Source organism: Leptonotus elevatus, chromosome 5 (assembly GCF_054856555.1).
Source record: "Leptonotus elevatus isolate MCC_2025b chromosome 5, RoL_Lele_1.0, whole genome shotgun sequence".
Lineage (NCBI taxonomy): Eukaryota > Metazoa > Chordata > Actinopteri > Syngnathiformes > Syngnathidae > Leptonotus > Leptonotus elevatus.
Window position 1 is genome coordinate 20884360 of NC_141243.1, and position 17310 is coordinate 20901669.

Here is a 17310-nt window from a genome sequence, read left to right on the forward strand (position 1 = left end):
TAGTTTTTGAGTCCTGTAAGTGTTGCAACCTTCCAAATTAGAAATAGCTTTACTTTGCATTATAACATCTGCTGGGTTACCAAGGATCCTAATAAGAGGCATTTGTTGCCCTCTTTTTTACAACAAGCACAATACACATTATTTTTTGTCAGGTATAAATATTTAAATAAAGGATATTCCTCATCAGGATGGAATAGCTGTAACATTCAGCTGCTTTGTAGCGTATATCAATAAACTCTAAATTAAGAGGATGAAAGTGCACTTTTCCTTTCAAGGTCACAAACTTAATTTGAAGTAAGCAAATAAGCTCTTTATTTTGAACTTTTCAAAACCAAGGCAGAATTGCACTAGAACCACATCTACACTAATAATTAACTTGGAATGCCTGAAATGAGTTTTGCGGTAAGACTCACAATTGGGGTGCACTCAAGCCTGCAAGGCCCGTAACATCGACATTGTTTCACTGTTGGTTTCATCAACTTTAATGAAGGCACACAAACCAGTGCCATTGGTTGCTTTATTTTCACAGCCCCATCTTTTTGTAGCATTTAAATTATTGCTTCATTTTATTGGATTGATTACCTGTGGGAAAACCTTTTCAATTTGAACTGCTGATTTAAAAATAAAGAAAGCATGTTACAATTACCATTAAAGGGGAAGTCACCCCCCCCTTTTTTTTTTTTTTTTTTTACAATATGTTGTATGTGCCTCCACAAGTTTAAACACGACATTCTGATTAATATTGTGTTTGTGGAATACGAGTTAAGCGGCAAAATCCACCGGCCATTCTGACACTTGCCTGTCATCTGAAAATGACATCATAGTTGCTCAGGTAACAACCAATCACAGATCTGCTTCAAAAAACAGGTGAGCCATGATTGGTCGATTAGTTTTCAGGTAAATGGCCGCCCCTTGAAATGGATTTTGCCACTTAACTCGTATTTCACAAAAACAATTCTAATCAGAATGCCGTGGTTAGACTAGTTTGGTTGCATAGAAAGAACATTTTAGAATATTTTTGGGGGGGGGTTGACTTCCACTTTAATAGGGTCAGTGTTGGAAATGTAACCCATCGGAATTGAATGCGAGAATGAGTGGAACATTTTAGTCAAATGTTTTGTAAAGAAATTCCGACTAGTCAAGATGGAATAACTCAAAACGCTGTCAGTTACAAAACTAAATGCATCAGACTAACACCACTGCAGAGGACAGTTAATTTTAATCAACACAATTAATTTGGAGATTATAAAGCTGCGAATGCAATGGGCAATTATTGATTTCAACATTTTTCCCTGGGCAGCAAATTGTTTTTGTTTTTGTTTTTCATCCTGAATAACACAGGTAAAGAGGTTTGTCTACTCTATGTCTTCAGTAAGACTCGAAGGAAGAATAATTCTGTAGTTACGGGTTGAAGTGAGTGTGAGAGATTGCTACATGAAGGCCTGCTTGTCACACTACTACAGTTCTGAATAACAAAGTGTGGTTCGCCCTACTCCCTCAAGAGATGAAAAATTCAAGGTCTGGTGGTGCTGTAACGGTCAGATGTGTCTCTAACATAACATTTCAAGATAAGAGCCAAACAATATGGTTACTATGGTAATATCAGCTATGTTAGCAAGTCAAAACAGCATGGATAGTGGCGACTAATATATCTCCTTCATACTGTTATAATCTATACACAAGCATTGACATTTTTGCCTCTGCATGTTGTTCCAGGGATGTCTACCCTTAAACCATTTGTATTAAGAGGGGAGCATGGTTGTCATTGTTTCTAATGCTGGAAAGTAGTGGCATCATGTTACTTGGGTGCACAATGATTGTTGCTGTCCACTTGTATGACAGATGTGCCTAAATTCCTCTGCAGGTGACCAAAATGGTGAAGACGGTGACTACACGAACTGTGCGTCAGGTTCCTCTTGGCCCTGATGGCTTGCCCATGCCCGAGGGTTCATCCCCATTGGGAAGCTACACCGACTCCATTGACCGGCGCTACATCAAGAACGGCGGCGATCGCTTCATCACTCCTCAAGCTTCATCCACTTTGACACGCTCCTACAACAACTCCTACAATGATTCCTATGGTGAGACACCAGACAGCCAATACATTCGCCACTATGGTCTGCACGATGGCTACACTGATTTGACGGACAACTACGGCAGCCTGTCAAGAGGCATCAACTTCCGTCCGCCTCGCTACCCCTACATACCAAATAGCTACCGGCCGGAGAACAGCTATACACTGCCCATTCGTAAGGATGATTATGGCCACGTGGCCCAACCCCAGGTGCCTATGGGTAGCAGCACTGTTGACCTGAATCGCTCCCAGCCTGAGCGCTTTCAGGCCGAACCATATGGCCTGGAAGATGATCGCCGCAGCTTTTGCCCTGAGGATGAGGAGCCATATGAGCTGGAACCTGACTATTCTACCGCTAACCGACGCACACTAAAAGGAGCCAACCGGGGTCGCACCCACCGAGAACCACTTCGTGATGGGCCCAGAGTCAGGTGAGGAGAAATGCAGAAATATGGCTGTGATCTACATTTAAGCGGGAGTCTTATTCTTGATTTGTATAGATATTGATATGTAATAGTAGCCTACTTTTGGTACATAACTAATTTGTGGAGTACTGCATTTAAGTACAATAAATGGACCATTTCTGGTATGGATAGACCCTGATTATCGGCGCCGCTATTGGGCTTTTTGATAAATATCGGAATCGGCCTTTTGAAAAAATCTGACTGCTGACAAAAGGTAAACCTAAAACCATTTTAATCTCAGCGAACCATTTATTTAAATTTTGAGTTAACTTTATAAGTTGACCCTGGGAACCTTCTGAGACATTTATTTTTGACATAAAAAAAAAGAAATGTAAGATTTTAGGTATTTAAAATTTTTTGAAAAAAATATTTATTTTAGAAAACTATATAGAGCTATATGATATTGACCTGTTTAAGTTTCCTTTTAACTTTTTAAGACGTACTGATAACCTTGGGCGCTCCCTGGGCATTTTGTTACAAATTTTAAAGGATGTCTATTGTCTAACATAAAAAAAACATTAAACAACAAAAACCCTTCTACATTTGGTTTGAAAAGTCTTAAAATTTGTTCAATAAACATGCTTTAACATTACAACAAAGTCAACATTGGCATTTGTATTATTATTATTTTTTTTACGCCAATAGTCTTTACCCTTTTTTGCTGAAAATGAACATCCGCTCCAAATCGGTTATCGGCCTCCTTGACTACTAATAATTGACTACTAATAATCAGCATCGGTATCAGCCCTGCAAAAACTGTATCGGTCTATCTCTAATTCCTTTGCTCCACTGAAGTTACTAATTATCATTCAGGGATTGGGCAAGACAGCGTTCTTCCCCATCATTTAAATTGTTTTATTTTTTTATCAAGATATATTATACTACAGACAGGGGAATTCTTTCTTCTCAAATGATTGCGCTTTATATATATATATATATATATATATATATATATATATATATATATATATATATATATATATATATAACACATGAAATAACACATGAAATCTGACATGCTGAGGATTCTACTATTATCAGAATTGCCGCAGTAATTGGTATAGAAGACGGTCTTTCTTGCCCTTTAAGTCAGCAAACTCCCATTCAAGTGAATATCGGCAGCTGTCATTAAGGCACGGGATACGTCACCACGGTCACGTGACCAGGATAATGGCGTTCACCACGGTATGTTTTTATTTTGATACTTTTTGATTGGTTTAAAAGAAAATTCGGGGAATAAGATGCCAGAGATATTTGCACTTTTATTCTTTATACAAAATGCCTAATCCAATACTGGAAAATGAATTATTAGTGGTGTGTTCTTTTAATGTGACCTATAAACCTGTACAACTCAATTAAAAAAATAATAATTTCAGAGAGGTTATGGTATAACAAACAACTAAGATAACGTGGTTGCATAAGTGTTCAGTTTTGCAGTTCTAACAGCTTCCACTCGTCTGGTAAGTTGTTGGAGTGTGTCTGTGGGAATTGTTTAATTCATCCAGAAGCACATTTGTGAGGTCAGACGTCACTTATGCTGGACCTGAGAGAAGGCCTGATGACTCACTGTGTTTGTTATAGTTGATCTTGAAGGTGTTTGATGGGCTTATGGTCAGGGTTCTGTGAGGGCTGGCATGCTTTTATGGGCTTTGCTTTGTTCACTTCTGTACAGTCATCATGGAACAGATATTAGCCTTCTCTAACCTATTCCTTTAAACTTGGAAGCATACATTTGTCTGAAATTTAATGGTAAAATAAATAATGATGATTGAGAGGGAAAATAGTGCTCGGGTCCACTGCTCCCCAACCAGCGGGCAGCAGACCTGCGCCGGTCCTTGCATCGGCCGTTTGGAACCGCGTCGCACAGAGAGCATCAACAGAAAATGTTTTCTTAATGGTCAGAGTGTGAAAGAAGTTCTATTCTGAAAATCTGGTGCACCCGCCATCTCTGTCACGTGATACAATATGTTAAAAAAAAGTGGGCCTACAAACTAGCAAAATAGGTAATGAAAAAACTTTGAGAGCTTCTTCAGAAAGTGTCAAAAGTAAATTGATGATGCAAAAGAAGAAAATACTATACTTCCAAGAAACCAATAGCTCCGCGTAAGAGACAATATCAGCCATCCTACTGTAAATATCGGTGTACCACTGTAGGTGATTTTCATTCAACAAGCCTGCTCTGCATAATGTGTGCTGACAGGCTCGCAAATGAGGCAATAGAGCCCTGAAAAGCATCAATAAACCTCTAAATACCTTGCTTCCATTTACATTGTCCCGTCTTTGTGAAGCATGATTGTCTGCAATGATGGTGACTGAAACAAAATTATGGAGTAGCCTGGACAAAAAGAACACACTTTATCCTAAATTAGGACCAGTTTGTTGAAGAGAAACAAGTACAAAACTAACGTAATGGTGAGTTGCATTTTTAATCGTTTGTCTCAGTGAACTTGAATTTTCACTTACACTAGCGAGCCTTATTTTTTAAATCCTCATGATAATGAATTTACACACAGACAAACAAACCTAACAGATGAAAAAATGTTGCAATTAATTCTGTTCTCGCAGAATTACTCACTGTTTCCTTGTTGAATTTTGAATAGCGAGAGGTGCTTCGTGCATTTTTAACTGGTAAAGATGTTTGTGCTTTTTTTTTCTGTCCTAAGATAAGAGCGAAGACAACATTTTTATCTGTTGGCGTGATTGGTCAAAACAAACCGGCACAAGGGGACTTAAAATATTATGGGAAATTAACTTTTTAATTGCTTGTAAACACGTAGTTTAGTGTCTACCCATCCATCGAATATGAAATTAACCTATCAGGTAAATCTTTTGGTTTTATGTTTGGTTTACCACATGCTCAGACACTCTCCATTAATTATAGTGCAAGTGTAATTCAGCGGCTGCCACCACGAGTGAAAATACAGTGAACACATTTAACAAATCTTTGTGGCTATTCATTTTTGTCTTCACACTGGTTCATCTTGTCAAAACACCCTAGCAAGAAAGCTAAACTTGACATAGGCCCAGCATTACAGGGTAGCAGAGTCAACAGTGGCTTTGCAGTGACTTGAAGTGGACGTTTAGTGTTTTGTAGTTATTTGTGTATTTATTTTGACAAAAATAATAGCAGATTTTTATGGCACTTTTTATTCAAAGTAACAGTAATGCACTATGCTCTTCTCACATTTTAAAACAGCTTGCTGGTGTCTTAAAAGGGAAATACTACACTATACACAACTCGGTAGCAAATCACTCATTAGTAAACATCTTTGTAATGATATACAGGTCTTAACAAATATATTTCCCGTAATGGTTAATCCACCAGTATGTACGAGCTCATTATCAAAATGATATTTTTTATTCATTCATTAATTCTCCTAACTGCTTTACAAATATAATATAATTATTGTCATTGTATATGCATTTCTAAATGTATTGACTACTTTTACATGAAGTCAATATTCGAGTTAAGGTCAAAATTCCGGTTTCTGAAACATTTGTGATAACCCGTTTACATGCTTAAAAGGAGAAAGTTACTCCCGTATACATGGTCATTGTGCTCAATTGGAATACCCCATTCGAAAGCGTGACACACACGGACAACGTCATTATGCATATAGATGTCATATCCCATTTTAACTTTCTACATTTATAGACATTGTATTCATGTCACTCATCACGCTAAATCAAGTAGTCGGTTTCCTCCTCGTTGCAAAAATGTGGTTCTTTGCTGCGTTGTCATGTTTGTTTACCTTTGCTTGAGTATTTCTGGTGGTTTGCATGCCAAAAGCACAGATTTATGAACATGTAAGTATATGTTGGTATAGATACACACTGTGGCATTTTTGCCGTAGAGAAACAAAATAACGTGAAAAATCAATGTATTCAAGTGAGGTGCGTTTAGCGAATGGGACGGCACCGCACATACAAGTCCTTCGTGTACTCCAAAGACCAAGATTGCTTGCAAATAGAGCATGCCCACGACACCAAACAATGTCCCGTTCAATCGAGCCTATTCCAAATATGGCAATATGAATTTCGGTTACGGAAGGGGTAATTCAGGGTTCTTATTTGGGCGTTTAAAAACCCAAATAAGAGCATATAGTAGTCCCCTGCTACTTTGCGGTTCACTTATCGCGGGTGTGTTTTTGGGTCTAAAATTCATACATTGCAGGATTTATCTTGGGTTGTACCTCGCTATTTTGCGGATTTTTCAGAGATTATTTTAGTTTTCGAGGTTAAATCTTATGCTTGAATAATTTCTGTCTTCCCAGAAAAGCCCAGTGAGCTGCCTCAAATTTGGTTACATAAAATTACGTACAGTTTGATATTCCTAAACATTTCAATCTCACCCAAATTGAAATTATGCTGGATGGACTGAGACAAGTAGTTCCAATGATCTAATGAATTTGTTAAGTAGTTCCAATGGTCTAATGAATTTGTTAAGGTCATTATGTATTATAGCATGCATTTGTTGAATTAAAGAAACGAGAATCATTTTGCTATCCAGTACTAAACCTATTGAGGCTTTTTCAAAGCTTTTGTTAACTTTAAAGTTTTTTTTTGAAGTCATGATAGTGTAACCCTTGTCAAAAATATTTCTTTTTGTTTGAATACTTTATTTGGTTGGAACACTTTTTTCCACCCTCTGCTCAAAGATTTCCATTTTAGCGTTATTTTTAAGCAAGGCATTAACAGCTGTCATAAAGGTATCAATCGTACTCTTTTGGTACAAGAAGTCAGGTCAACTCTTTTTCATTTATCTCTGTTCAGATTTTATGCTGTTAACACACTTGACAATCTCCTAACCTACCAGTTATCTAGCTGTGACTAAATCCCACTGCAATTTCCCGCAGCCATCGTTTATGCATGAGTCTGTGTGTGTGTGTGTGTGTGTGTGTGTGTGTGTGTGTGTGTGTGTCCTCATGCCAGTGTGATTAATAGATGCTTTTGAACTGGGTCAGACTATTGGGACGTCTACGAGGCAGTCTCTAATTTCTCTTTGGGCAACCTGCACCTGACTACTTGGCACCTTGGGGTCAACACACATGCACGTGCACATGCATTTCTTAATTGAGAGTTGGGTTTTCTTATTCTAATCAAATCGTGTCTGTAAGGGTTGGCCCGTGGAAGTGATCTGTCAGTAGCCAGCTCCTCCTCCTCCTCTTCTTCTTCCTTACCCCGTTACCACCACCCGCACCCCCACATCTCTTCCTACATCCTGCTAAAAGATTTCCTCAGAGAGCTGTATACGCTGTTTGATTCTTTGCTTCCTGTTTATCATGTTTGCGCTTACCCTCAAGAATCCCCTAAATAATAGAATAACATTTTCTGTCTATTTGAAATAATGAAATTAGCCAGTGGTGGCTGTGAATAATATACTGCGGAGCAGTGACAAAAAGCAAGCCGTAAACATTCCAGGCTTGCCGTTTTGTTGTCATTTTTGTTATTGCTCAGCCAAGCGTTTTGCATCATAAAACAACAACTGGCCATTATTCAAAGTATAGCTGTGTGGTTTGTTGGCAGCATTGACTCAAATGTTCGCTAACGCCGAAGAGATGGAAACAGTTTGACAATTTCTAATCCTTTCAAGTTCCTCTTCTTACAATAGACATACCTGAGACATGGGTCATGGACTGCCTTTTATCAAAGGACGGCAGAAATAATTGACAGGAGGAGGGTGGATGTGCGATTCATTTGAGATGAATATACTGTTTTTGATAGTGAATTTGTTGACTCAGCTCCATTATACTATCTACTACATTGTGTTCCAATTACATTAATAATTCCATCTATCAATAAAAGTTGTAAAGAAGCTACTGTATACCCCAATGCAGTCCACCCTCAAAAGCCGGGTTTACGTGTGATGTGATCTATACCGATCTGGTGTTTACATGTGTTACTACATTTAATCTGAAAATGTGTTTTACAGATGTGTGACATGCGTAAATCTATGTAAACAAAACGTGATTCATCACGATGGGGGTTTGTCATCTATTTATTAGCACAATAATCATGATTATTTTTTACACTTTTATAAAAGCAACAACTTGATTTAAAAACAAGTTCCAAGTAGTTAATAAGAAGCTGTCAGTCACAGCCAAGCTCTGTTTGGAAGCCAGACAGTATTTTCAAGTGCGTAAACTTAGATGTCACTGGACATTAACATAAAGATAGACCATGCACAGATAGGACTCAGACTGGCAATTCTGAATGAACTATATACATGACTTCTAATCAGATTTGAAAGGAGGAATATATCACACGTGGGAATCTTACTGTAAATTCCAATTTCCATTTCAATGGATCATTCCTAGGGTTGTGTACCTGTCATATTTGAACCGGTACTGTTCCAATACTCGGTACCTGGGAATCGATACTGTTACTCAACGGTACCAATTGTCGGTACTTTTGTACTCTTTTTTTTTTTTTTTTTTTAATATGTATATTTTTTATTTGTTCAATTGTATTCATTAATTTATTTGGGTGGTAGGAAATTTTCATCATTGTTTATTTAATAGTAAAATCTTATTGAAAATCAATTGAACAATTACCTTTCAATATGTAAAACTTGAAAATAAAAAAATAAAAAAATTCATTCAAATTAGCCAGAAGAATTGTAAAAATAAATGTTTAACATTTTGCAATTACTGAAGTATAATTAATAAACATAAGTTAATATTACACAAAAAACAAAGTGTGAATCTAACTTCTGTGCAATGAACTACAGTAAGTATATAAATTAATAATAATTGATGCAGTTGTTTGTTTCAAGGACGTAAGCCTGCCGTGCGATATTTGAACCCACGTTGGACTCAAATATTAAAAAATGACAGTTGGAAGAGGACATAGGAAAATAAATTGATTCAAATTAATAATTTGCATGTACCCGACATGGTCTGTAATGCTCGCTACATTTTTACCACAATCTTTTGCTATTTTAAATATGGTCACCAGGAGTATATACAAATTACAATGTCTATATACATTAACGATTCCATTCGGTGGGGGGCAGACCGCTGTCGACATCTCCCTCAGCCGTGTGCTGATTGTGCTGGGACATTGCCAGCTTCCGCCCGGCGCGGAGGCTTTCATACTTCATAAACTATATTTGTTTGGCTTGGCGGCGCAAAAGTCTCGCTCGTTTCTAAACCCGGAAATGTAGGTGTCCCTGCGCCTTTCGCTGGCGGGCCACGACCAGGTTGCGTGGACACTGAGGCGGTGGCGGCGGTGGTCGGTCTGTCCGCCTACCGCGCCCTCTGTCTCGTTCTTTGCACGTGAAATCTTGTGCGCTGGTGCACATTGCGTTGAAGTGCACCATGGAAAATCGTCAACTCTTCCACTCCCGCACAGTCACAGACGTGCTTCAGAACCAAAACATGGCACCGTTTGAGTTTACGTGAATCGGTGCTCGGAAGTATCGACCCAATTCGGTCCATACCACAAAAAGTACCGTCTTCGGTACCCATCATTATACCCATCAGTCATTCCATGCCTAATCACCCCCCAAGAAAAAAAAAATCTGAATATTTTAACCAAACAGATTTCGAGTTTAATGAAACTTGGTGTACTTGTTGATAGTGATGGCTCAACACAAAATCTAAAATTTTAAGTCATTTTGAGCCGGGGTTTGGCTCAATTTGAATATTTTCGGCAAAAAAGGAGGCATGGCCACCTTTGAATCTTATATCTCATGAATGACTGGGTCAATCTTCACAAAGCAGTTATTGTTGGAAAGGCAATTCAACAAGTATTACAAATCTGCAAACCTTTAGAAGATTGGTGTGTATTTTAGTAACATTTTGCCTGACCTTTTGGCCTATAATTTGACCTTGAAATTGACCTTAATTGTCGATCATGTGACCTTAACAACATTTTTCATGAAATGTAATCTCACGTTCTCTAAAACAGTGGTTCTCAACCCTGGTTTTTGGGGAACCCTATCCAGCCTGTTTTTCATGTCTCCTCAGCCAACACAGGTGAGGATTGTTCTTCAGGATTCTTGGAATAGCAACCAGACAAGCTAAAAAAAAATCATTTTAGCTCTAGAGGTACGATCATTCACAAAACTGGACATAAAAATTATGCTTACGTTAATGTAATATCTTACATTATCAGGATATCATTATTAGTGGCCATTCATGACCTAATTTGGCGAGTACTTCAGCGAGTTCTTTATGATGTGGCACCTCGCTTGGTCATTGTTATTAATGTCAGCTGGGTAAATTGATGTCGTAGTAAAGTTTACAATGGGTTTCATACTGGCAGCTCTGTGATGTTTCATCGATTTACACAAAGTGAACTCAGCATTGTAACAGGCACTTTGAACTTATTGTTTTCATCTTTACATAGCATTTTGTGTTACCTCAGAGTAAGACAGACAGAGGAAAAAAAGCACATAATCAGTTTACAGGTCCATTTATTAAAAATAGGAAATATTTTGTGGGATTACAATTTCCACACGTTGTTGTGCCGGACTTATCCTGAAACCTTGTATGCTTTTAGCCTGGCAAGCCACACCCACTTTCTTGAAAAGTCTGGACAGGCGTTCATAGACAGCGATTCGGCTCTGGCCAAAAACAAGCCGGCCAATCAAATTAGTCTATTTGCGTGACGTCGTCTTTGTGAGCAACGCCACTCTTCACTCTCAAGTTTTTCCAGCAACAACGACATAAGTCATTCACTACTGTCTCTCTTCGGCTGGATGTTGGATTTTTACTCCGTCTCCGCAGTAAGAAAAAAAAAAACTTGCCGTGAGTGAGTCTGGATTTCCACGCTAGTATGCTTTAACCTTGATAGTTGTGAAGTCCGCTTTTCTGCATATTTTAATGTTATGAATACATCCTTCCACTACATACTGTAGACCCTTTTAGTGGAACCGGAAGAGTTAACTGTGGGGGGCGGGGCTTTTTGCGAAAGGTCCATTGAGCTCAATAACCATCTATAGACGAGCAAATCTCTCCGCTCAAGCATGTAAATGGTTTATCCTGAATGCTACAGAAACCGGAATTTTGACCTTAACCCGAATATTGACTGCGTGTCAACATAGTCAGTGGTCTAAACAGAAAGGAGAAATATATACAAAAATGTATGCATGTTATTTCACTTAATTCCTACATGGATAATAGTTTGGAACACAGTGAATATCTATTTATCATAAGTTCACTGCCCCTTGAAAAAAAATCACTAATGCATTCTTAGACAAGCACAGACACAAATAACCTATTTAGAAGCCTTATCAAGATGAAGTGAATGAACTACTGTAATCATACTGGAGCTGAAGGCCCAGAGCCCTTTCACGTCCTGCTGAATACACCCCTCCGTGTACACACAATGGCGCCAATTTAAATGTAAATCCTGACATTCCCATCACTCAGCCACATGACGTCTATTTTACCAAAAGCTTGGTCACGTCGGCCAAGATCAAACTGAGAGCTGCGCAACATCTCGTCTGTGTTGAAAATATGGGGTAACATGGTTCATTACTGTGGAAAAAGATATTCTGTGTACAAAAGATTTAAGTGAATAATGTTTCAATAGTGGGGATCCTGAGATTGTTTTGTGTATTATTTTCCTTCAGTAACAACACAGTACTGTAATAAAAAACTGGATGATGACCTCACATCACAGTGTGTTTCCTAAGGAAGCACTTAGTGGCAACACATTTGGAAAATATTTTCCATGTAGCCAAACCTCAGATTTGTGATTTGTTAAAAGATGCATTGCAATCATTTGAATGAAGGCTTACTGGTCCCTCCTATTTTGTGTTTCTCGGTTCTCACGTGTTTGTGCTCTAGGACCTTTTTTTCTTATGGTTTCTTTGAAACTTTTTAAAATGTTTTATGTGAATGTAAAATGTGCTGCATTTAAAGTTGCATGTGAAACCCAAAGTTGTCAAGCAATTTCCTATTCTTCACTCTTAACTCATTTTTTGGTTTCTGTTGCATGCAAATTTGGACTGTCATAGTTCCTCGCTCATTATCTAGTAATTCCCTTTTCCATCGAGCTGAATTGGCGATATATAATCTTGTTTCATTGTTCAAGCAATTTGCCTTGTATCAATTCCCCCAGCAGTAAAATCTGACTCTAACCATAAAAGCTGGCATTTTACTGCAGGGCTTCTGAAAGCAAAATATCATCAGAGGAATACAGAAAATTTCCAGCAAGATGGCACATGGAGCTCTTACCTTCTTTTCCCTGCACACATGAAAATGCATAATTAACATAAAATTATTCAAGCTTGATCTCTCCCTGGAATTATGTGCCAAGCACCACCGTTGGCCACCATATTGTTGCACAACCAAACTTCAATTCATCAAAGATCTATGATGCCGAAATTGCCATACGGATTCTGTAACGAGATAAACAAATCTCATACAGTGGGATGATCAGGATCGGATAGTATAGGTGTACCAGCCTAATTTAAGTCCTTTCCCCATAACTTTCACTTGCCAAACACCCCTGTGTCATGCAATCATGATTACAAATACAGCTGTAAGAATTACCTAGCTTTCTGCATACATTGGTTCATCTAAGTTACAACATTAGAAACAAAAGTTTTCTCAAACTAAAAAAAAATATTATTAATGGCACGTAAACAAAAGTATGTGAAACTTTGGATGTAATGAACAGTTGATCCTTCATTGGCGGGCCAGTTTAAATGAAGACCCCCACCTCATCACATTGACTCTAGTTTGGCGGATTTCTGACTTTGGTTAGAAATGGGGTTCTGAGAATGTGAAACACACATTATAATTGTTTGTTTGGTCATAATAGTCTGTTGGTCTGTTTTGGTGACCTAGATCAGGTCACAGTTTGTCACCAATCTTTGTAGAAATCCAGGTACTCTAAATCCAAAGGGTTACCATGCCTGTACTTGTCGTCTGTAGTTGTAATAATACTACTACAAATATGAATAGAAAGTAAACCGTATTTTTGTGTACTAGGGCACTACATTCACTTCAGCATACAATTTCCTTTTCTTTTTTTGTCCTTATTGGTAATGGGAGGGAGGAAGACATTGAATTTCAGCTTGTATGTGCTTTTAACTGAAGAGGAGCGCTTTGCAAATTTTGTCATGGGGGAAAAAATAATAATGATAATGTTTTCTTGAATTTTTTATTCATTTGAAAGCCTGGTGCAATGAAAGGTCCTGTGACTCACAGACAGAAAAAAAAGCATGGGATACCTGAAAGCACTTTTTTTGGCAGTACTGTACAGCATATCAACATTTTATAACAATTGTGACGGCCAATAAAAGCTCAGGTTATTTTGGTGCTTCATAAAAGTGATTTTGACTTGGAAAACTTTATTTACTGTAGAAAATTTTAGGGAGCTATTCATTGATTGAGGTATTCATTTAAGACATGTTGAACCTGGGAGTTCTTTATTTTTGTTTGAATAAAAAAAAAAAACTATCGTCCAACATAAAAAAGAAAAAGGAAAAAAAGAAGTTGCACGTCTGAAAAGTGAATATTTTTTATATCTTCGCCTCTAAATATCAGTTATCAGCCTCCTTTAGCAAATAATAATTGTATTAGGCCTGAAAAACAACATATTTCTACAAATATAATTTTAGTTGTACCAGGCATTTAAAATGAACAACTAATTGAAGAAACAAGGTTGGTCTTGTTTCTTAATTTTATATTTTTTCATGACTGTATGTGCAGACAGTGTTGCCTTGGTTTTCAATTCAAGATTTCTCTTAAATAAAAATGGTAAGAAAAGGAACTTTTCCTCCCACTTTCTAGCTAGTTAAGAACAGATTCAACCCTCATAAAGTCTCTCGATGCACCCCACTCCTTCCTAACACCCACATCGTTTCACCTCGCGTTCACCCCCTCATTAGTAATTGGCCTCAGTTTCTCTGTCTCTCTGACGAGCTAATTCTGCTCTCAGACAAATCGCAGTCCCCCTGCATTTGGCCCTTCCCTCAGTCTGATCTTTATTGTCCTCTCTCTGTGTATTTTCCAGAGGCTACCCAGATGAACCCATTGAAACAGAGTTGATTGATGAACGCCACCCGTACATCCATGGCATATATTGTGCTCCACTAGCGCAGCCAGAGCGAGGGAGCATGGCCAGTCTAGACCGCATGGGCGGTCGACGTTCGCCCTCAATTGACAGCATTCGTAAGGATCCACGTTGGCGTGACCCAGATCTACCAGAAGTCATTGCCATGTTGGGCCACCCCATTGACCCTGTCAAGTCCAATGCTGCTGCCTATTTGCAGCACCTGTGCTATGAAAACGATAAGATCAAAAAGGATGTGCGCCAGCTGAAGGGAATTCCTGTCCTGGTGGGGCTCCTGGACCACCCCAAGTCCGAGGTCCACCGTAAGGCTTGCGGTGCCTTGCGCAACATCTCCTATGGCAAGGACAATGACAATAAGGTGGCCATCAAAAATTGCGATGGCATTCCTGCCCTCATCCGCCTCCTGAGGAAGACGAATGACATGGAGGTTCGAGAGCTCATCACTGGTAAGATGTCTAATTCTTAATTAAAAGTGCTAACATGTAACATTTTAACTTTTTTTTTTAATACATTTTGTTGTACAAACAAGCAAATCACGTCAACTTGAGTATTTGGTGAAATTTTAAATTAAGCTGTTTTAAGCGCATAAGCAGTGTGAACTCTTTGCTCTAACAAGCTTCATGATTGGTTTTCATCATCCCCAAATTGTGGCAGATAAGGTTAGCGAGCTACAATTCATTGAATTGTTGAATTTATTTTACTCTAAACACTCTCTATTCTAAATTTAATTGACTTGTTAACAAGCTATATATTTGCTGCAGGTTCGTTAATGCTACCATTAAAATGTAAGGGCTACCATTAAAATGTAAGTGCTCTGTACTCTACGCATGTCTCATACAGATAGCAAATGCATCAAATCAACACAACACACAATAAAGTAATTAACCATCGATCAACATCGTGGAGCTAATTATCAGGAGCATCATAATTGAACTTACGACTAATTTCTCATGACGGACTTGGTGAGTTTTGGATCTTAAAGCACTTACAATAATTGACAATGTCTGACTGACCTTGTCAGCATGTCTTAGAATTAATTAAGTTATGTTGTTGCCATTGCGTAAAGGCATTCATATTTTTAATTAGGACATGCCCTTGGCTTTACTGTGCAGGTTTAAGTTTTTTTGTTTTGTCTTAATAAATATGTGTTCCGACGATGAAGTAATTTCCTGCATGTGTGCACTGCTGTGTTTTCTTGTGTCAACCATAATCTTGCATTCTTGTTTTGTGATGCTTCTCCAGACTTTCACTGCAACCTCTTTCAGTTGTTTTGTTCTTTTTGTTTTGGGGTTCCATTTAGCAAATGTATGGACTATAGGCTTCAATTCTGGACATTGACTTGGTCAGACTAATGACCTGATGAACTCCTTTGTTCTTTTATTGGTGTTATTTAGACATTATCTCACTCAGTGAATAATAGTTGGAACGGTTGTGTTAAATTGGAAGAAAAATGTTTAGTGCTACCATCATCTTGATCATCCATGTTAATGAGTCTATCAGAGATGCCCATGCAAGCCCAAATTTCACAGATGTTACTGTATTTTTGGGATCATGAGCAAACTCTCCAAACTTTTAAGGAAAGCCTGGTGGGCCGCCGGGCTAATAAAAGGCTGGGGAAAAGCCTTGGTTGGTCACACCTATAATAAGTTTAAATGTAGTCATCAAAACCCCAAATTCTCAATCTAAAAGTGAACATTCATTGCAGTTTGAATAATCCATGTAATAGGACACATCTGTCAGTCAAGTTTCCAATAATTTTGCTCACATGAAAGATTGTGAGGTTCACCCAAAAGGGTGATATTGGATCCAGTTGGAAATACCTGGAAAATAAAAGCTGAAATCTTGAGCTCTTGTCGCAAAGTCATCTTTTGTTGTTCAATGCAATTATTTTCACTGCAACAATAAGGGAATTGTCTAATTGGAATTATACTAATTGGAATTAGTATATGATGAGTCCCACAATCTTTTATGACTCATTCCATGTTAAGAACTGGTTGTTTGTGTCTCTGTGCTAGTGACAGCTGTTGCCAGCAGCATAAACACAAATCTTTCCACCTGTTCGGCAGCAACAAATTCAATAAGACGCAACCACAAGCAGCACGGTGAGCACATCTGCCTCACAGTTCTGAGGTTGAGAGTCCGAATCTAGGATAATCTTCCTGAGTTTAAATGTTTCCCCGTGCTTGCTTGTCTTTTCTGCGGGAAGTCCACTTTTCTCTCATATTCCAAAGCAAGCAACAGGTTCATTATAGACTCTAAATTGTGCTTAGCTGGGAGGATAAGTGGTAAAAGATGCACGTCCTTTATACCACCATTCTTTGTATGGTAAGGTATATTATGTGAATGGCTGCAGTCTTTCTCCATCAATGGTATTAAATTTGATTTCATTTGTACTACGGTACACTAGGAAGGTAGGTATTAATTTATTTTAAAATATTATATATTACATCTGCATTCAAGGTTTTATTAGCCAATTAGCTAGAGTTATTTGTATTTTTTGCAAATTAAAGAGTAACTGTTTATTAGTTGCAACAAAGACATAAAATTTCAATAAAGACATAAATCTTGCAGATCATTGCAACTTGCTTTAATATAGCATTTTGATATTTGGGGTCAGCTTCATTAAACATAAAAATTAACAATAATTCAGTGGGTGAACACTGCACAGGAAAACAATAGATTACATGGAAAATAGTTCACAATTTCAAAACGGCTTCCTATTAAGGAAAACAATTGTAT

The 17310-nt window shown here is 38.0% G+C and overlaps 1 protein-coding gene across 14 annotated transcripts in view; it reads left to right on the forward strand.

Annotated features, from left to right (window-relative positions):
• arvcfb (ARVCF delta catenin family member b) overlaps nucleotides 1-17310 on the forward strand; it is a 189566-nt gene that overhangs the window by 128547 nt on the left and 43709 nt on the right. For all 14 annotated transcript variants that reach the window (XM_086075596.1, XM_086075604.1, XM_086075601.1 and 11 more), the window contains 2 exons: nucleotides 1865-2505; nucleotides 14512-15017. In XM_086075596.1, the coding sequence (XP_085931722.1) occupies nucleotides 1865-2505; nucleotides 14512-15017 (1147 nt within the window). The remainder of the gene's footprint in view (nucleotides 1-1864; nucleotides 2506-14511; nucleotides 15018-17310) is intronic.